The 6,019-nt window shown below is 31.5% G+C and overlaps 1 protein-coding gene across 1 annotated transcript in view; it reads right to left on the bottom strand.

Annotated features, from left to right (window-relative positions):
- The window catches only part of LOC128954501 (uncharacterized), an 8,056-nt gene extending 2,602 nt beyond the window's left edge, over nt 1-5,454 (bottom strand). Inside the window, exons 1-4 of the mRNA XM_054300087.1 lie at nt 5,160-5,454; nt 3,216-4,981; nt 1,345-1,718; nt 938-1,275 (exon numbers count right to left, since the gene is read on the bottom strand). Of these exons, the coding sequence (XP_054156062.1) occupies nt 938-1,275; nt 1,345-1,718; nt 3,216-4,981; nt 5,160-5,346 (2,665 nt within the window). The 5' untranslated portion in view covers nt 5,347-5,454. The remainder of the gene's footprint in view (nt 1-937; nt 1,276-1,344; nt 1,719-3,215; nt 4,982-5,159) is intronic.
- Between the last annotated feature and the right edge of the window lie 565 nt (nt 5,455-6,019).

Consider the following 6,019-nt stretch of genomic DNA (forward strand, 5'->3'; position numbering starts at 1 on the left):
ACACATATACATATCTAATACATACACACACACACATATCTAATACATACACACAAATAGAATACATACACACATACATACATATTCACATACATACAGAATACATACATACACACATACATACAACACATATATATATAGTTTACATACATACACATACATATCTAATACATACACACACATACATATCTAATACATACACACACACACATATATATCTAATACATACACACAAATAGAATACATACACACATACATACAGAATACATACATATACACATACATACAGAATACATACATATACACATACATACAGAATACATACACATACACACATATATACATACAGAGAATACTATAACGTGTCTCTCTCTATGTAATTACCGGTAAACATAGAAAATACCAACTTTTCATAATTAACATATAAATTAACTAAAAAAAAAACTATACAAACAATAATTTAAAAAAAAAATTAGCATATAATTAAATCACCAATCAATATCACACACACAAACAAATCTCATCAAACACATTGGATACCCCCACCCCACCCCACCAAACAAAAAAAAAACCAAAACAACAAATTACCGGAAACAGTACGAAACTGGTGAATGATATTGCGGGGCAAAAAAATATATATCATTAATATATATTGAATACATACACACATATACATACACACATACATGTAGAATACATACACACACATACATGTAGAATACATAAACACACATACATACATATATATATATATAGAATACATACAACACATATATATATAGTTTACATACATACATACACATACATATAGAATATAAATTTTAGCATAAAATTAAATCAACAATCAATATCACAGACAAACAAATCTCTAACCACATTGGACCCTTGGACACCCCGCCCCCACCCCCATCAAAAAAAAACCGAAACAACAAATTACCGGAAACAGTACGAAACTGGTGAATGATATTGCGGGGCAAAAAATATATATCATTATCGTGCAGTTGAATACGGGCGTAGCGTATGCCGTCCCGGCGCAACTGATTCAGTTTGGCATCCTCGACCCAGGTGATACATTGGGAAACGGGCGGTTCGTGTAGGTCGAGCTGTAACTTTTGGGTCAGCTGGTCAAAGTCGGCCGCATGAAAGGCGACAACATCTTTGGTCACCCGATTGTATTTCCATTGGCTGTTACAGTTGACAGCTTTCAATACGCCGACGGCTGCCGTTGTTTGCCTATCGAAACCTTGGCCAACGTGATCGGCGTGACATCGGGTTCTATGAATCGGGTGATCAATCAATTAATATATATATTTTTTAATAAAAACACACAACAACAACACATACCTGTCCTCGAACATCATCTCCCGGGGCTCACTAATCCTACGCAACTGTAGACCGCGGAGTTCACTTTGCGCACGTTTTTGGCTACTTTTCGGTGTTTTTTGGCCGCCACCACTAGCGCTAAGTTCGGCCGTCGGTATCAGTTGTTCGCCGGGTCTGATCCACAATATCGGACCGTCGTTTGATTCTTCGGGTGTTGCCATACGTACGGCAGACATATGACCCCATGGCATAACATACTTGAGGAATGGCGACTGTTCGAGTAGTTGAATCATTTTCGGAAAATAACCTCCGACTTCCTCGTGTACGGTACCGACCAGCGATATCTGATGAAGGGGTCCATAACGAAACGTACCGTTATTGTAGTTTTTGTGCACCTGTATGTTAAAAAAACACAATTAATAACAATAACAACAACAAAATACATTAGAAATTAAACTATTATTATATAATAATAATAAGATATCTATTAGTTAGACATTACACACACATATATATAAAAACTTATTAGACATTTAATATCTATATATCTATAATAACAACTAAATACAGATATATTATATCATTGAATAATAATAATGTTTTTTTTAATATACAGTATAGTGTTATCTGAAAAATAAAGTTAAATAATAAAAAAAATATATTACCCAGTAAATTATTTATTATAGATTAAACAATTTATATAATAACTTTATCTCCAACTATTGAAATAAATATTATTATTAAGTAATATATTAAACACATTTATCTTATATCAACATTGCTATATATATTGCTAGTTAATTAAAGTAAACTATTTTTGATAAATTAAAATTAAAATAAAAAAATATATACAAAATATTTCAATCAAAAAAAAAAACAATCAAATTTAATCTAATTAAATATTAGCTATCTATTCAAATAATTAATATAATTTTGTTTTTAAATACATTTAATAATCTGTAATTGAATAACACTAACAATAAATTCAATACTAACTAATAATATTCAAAATAAAAATATTTTAAATTATTAACTACACGTGATATTTAAACATTATTATCTAATTATCAACAAAAATAAAATAAAACTTTTTATCTATAATCTAATAATAATTACTATAATATGAAATAAAATAATTGTCACTAAAAATTATATTTTATAAAATGTTTATCGTTTTGGTTCATATCATCAAATAAATAATATTTTTGATATTTTTTAGAAATACATTTCAGTAGAAATCATATCATAATATATATATATATATATATATATCATATATACATTGAATGAGAGATTTTCATAATAACAATAATAATAACTAAAAACTTGAGATACATTAGACATAAGTTTGCATAAAAAGCAAAACAAAACAAAAAATAAATACAAGTTTTTCAACAACAAAACAAAAATGTACTTCAAAACTACTTTTTTTTATTTAAAAAAAAGTTGTTGTTATTGAATGAAAAACTACTATTAATGTTGTTATATCACACACACACACACACACACACACACACACACACACACACACACACACATATATATATATATATATATATATATATACATACACACATACACACACACACTAGCATTTAATAAACTTTTTTATTTGTATTTAATAATAACAAACAAACAAACAAACAAAAAATATTATAATTTATATCATATATTACTGTATATAAAGTTTTTATACGACATTTAAACTGTAAAAAATTTCTAAACAATACTAATAAATACATGAAAAACTATTTAAATTACAAAATATGACACCAAAAAAAAAATCTAATCAATAATTAATTAATTTGAAACACAAAACATACAAACAAACAAAAATATTATCAATTTAGTACTGTATAACCAAACAAACAAACAAACAAAACAATACATACATTATCTCTGTAGGCCTGCAATGTTGTCGTCTCGATATCGGAACCGGAATGTCCTAAAACACCCGCTTTGACCGTTAGGGCGGGTTCGCTGTCGGCAAAAAACTCCAACAGGTCGGGCATAGTTGACGCTGCATTGTGTACAATAGATATAACATATTTGGCTACATTCGTGGATTCTTCGCGAAAACTTTCCTTCAGAAATTCGATGGCCAACTCGTCCCGTTCATCGACAGTCAAATGTATGATTTCGTCCCAATACAGATGCAAGACTTTGGCCATACCGTTCGGATAGTGTTCCACGCGATAGTATTTGCCGTACTTGAGGTTCAGTAAGTCGGGTGCCGGCAGCGGTAACCGTGGCGTCTGCAGCGACAGTGATAGTGTGGGTGGAAATGTTTGCAATCTTGAGGACAAGTACTGATCCATTTTGCATTGTATGCGTACATTGGATACGGATTTTCTGCGACACTTTGAACACATGGCTGACTTCATAAACTTCGAGTGCGATTGCGGTTTCGTTGGCGGCGTTTCGGTAGCGGCGGCGGCAGCGGTATTGCTGGCCTTATCTGGCGTTTTGTTGACTGGCATCGACTTATGATGACTCGATGTTGATGATGAAGAAGATATACACTTATGATGCTTATTGTGATTACTGTCACCACTACTGGCACTACTGATGATGACGGCATCACCGTTACTGATGGCAGCGGCGGCGGCAATACCACCACTAACGCAGCCATTGTGTTGTTGTTGTTGTTGATCACCAACTGATTTAACAACACTGTCATTATCTTGTGTTTTATTTTCTAGACTCTCTGTTGCCGTTGTTGTTGATGTCGATAATGAATGAGTTTTCGATGACTGTTCACATTTATGATGACATTTATTATTATTATTATTATTATTGTCACTTAAATTGCCGGTAATTACAGTGTTATTGTTTTTATCATTGCCTAAGACATTGTTATTGTTATGAAGTTTATGGTGATGTTGTTGTTGTTGCTGATGGTTATTGTCATTCAATTGATCCGTTTTATGTTTCTTAATAATCTCGGACGAGTTGATGGTACTATTGTTGTGGCGTTTCTTCAATTTTGACAAGTCTTTTGAATCACACTTTTTATCCACCATTTTATGATCACTTGATATCTTCGGTGACATTGATGTTTGACATTCATTTGATTGATGATTATTATTGTTATGATTTGACTTTCGTTTAACATTATTATTATTATTATTACTATTATTGTGTAGTTTTTTATTATTGTCACTCTTTCGGTGACACACTGTCTGTCCATTTGATTGCTTCGGCAGACTATCGCCGGCAGCGGCAATGGTATCGGTGTTGACAACAACAACAGCACTATTGTTAGTCTCAATAGATTTCATAGTCTTTGTTGTTGTTGTTGACGTTGTCGTCGACGACACATCACTTAAACCATTAACCATTAAGTGGTGATTCGCTGCCGATGTTGTTGTTGTTGTCGTTGATGAAGATAATGATGTCTTCTTTTTCTTCTTAATCACACCATTAGTGTCCACAACATTATTGTTCGTACAGTTATTATTGCCGTTTATAAGCAGCTGTTGTTGTTGTTGTTGTTGTTGATGTCCAACGGATGACTTGGCGGCGGCAGAACTCTTGGACTGATGATTACCGTCAGCAGCAGTGGTCGTACACTTTGTCTTCATCGGCGACGGCGATGATGTCGTGGACGACGACGACACGGACGACGACGCCTTTTGGATACCGTTTTCGTTGACACCTAAATGTGTGGACATCGGAGTCGGTATTAAATAATAATAAACAAACAATTCAGTAGACAATCAATCAATTGATGGCCAGGAATTAATGGGGTAATTGGAAACCCCCCGAAAGTTCGGGTCGAGAGACACACCCGAAACATATAACACATATTTTTGTTTTGTTTGCACTTCACTTACGTTTCAACTCATCGCCAGTCGTCGGCAATCGATGGCCATAATCGACGGCCACAACCGTATCGACGGCTGAACACGTATGACACGAACCGTTACCGCCATTGATTTTGCGGACACCAGTCGCCAGTTGGTCACCGATTTTACCGATTAATTTGAGATCAATATTATTGGCGCTTATATTGGACGCCATTGTTATCAATATATTTTTAGTTATAAATGTTATGTTATTCAATGATATATATTATATACTGTATATAAATATTGTTGACTAACTTATCCAATCAGTACTGTATTACTAACTAATATAATTCTACTAACAGTATGTACAGTCTATACCTAATAAATAGTGAAACACTTAAATAGTTATTCTATTAGTTCAAAACTCAATAGTCAACACAATAATAATGTTTTATTAGAGTGAATGTAATACTTGCCAAACGTCGCGTACACAACAATTCGATACTTTATTATATAATACTTGATATATGTATAATAGTCTATTAGATTATATCATAAATAGTATGACTATTGCTAATTGATTGATTGATTATTATTATTATTTACGAATAACTACAATCTACTCATAAGTATTAATAAAAAAAAACTGATTCTTAACTAAAAATATATTATAATTGTTACAAATTATAAACTGTTTTTTATATTAAAAAAAATTACTATAAGTTTTGTTTTATTATTATTATTATTATTATTAGTATTAAATAAGTTTATCAAATATTAAATATATTTCAACCATTTTTTTTTTAAAAATGTAATAAATTAATTTTAGGTTTTATTAAAATTTATTTTTAAATTTAGTTCAATTAACTTTACTGTACTTTTAATATTATAATTATTATTATATA

Source organism: Oppia nitens, unplaced genomic scaffold, assembly GCF_028296485.1.
Source record: "Oppia nitens isolate AA-2021 unplaced genomic scaffold, nextdenovo-longstitch-racon4-pilon3 scaffold27_pilon_pilon_pilon, whole genome shotgun sequence".
NCBI classification, from domain to species: Eukaryota; Metazoa; Arthropoda; class Arachnida; order Sarcoptiformes; family Oppiidae; genus Oppia; species Oppia nitens.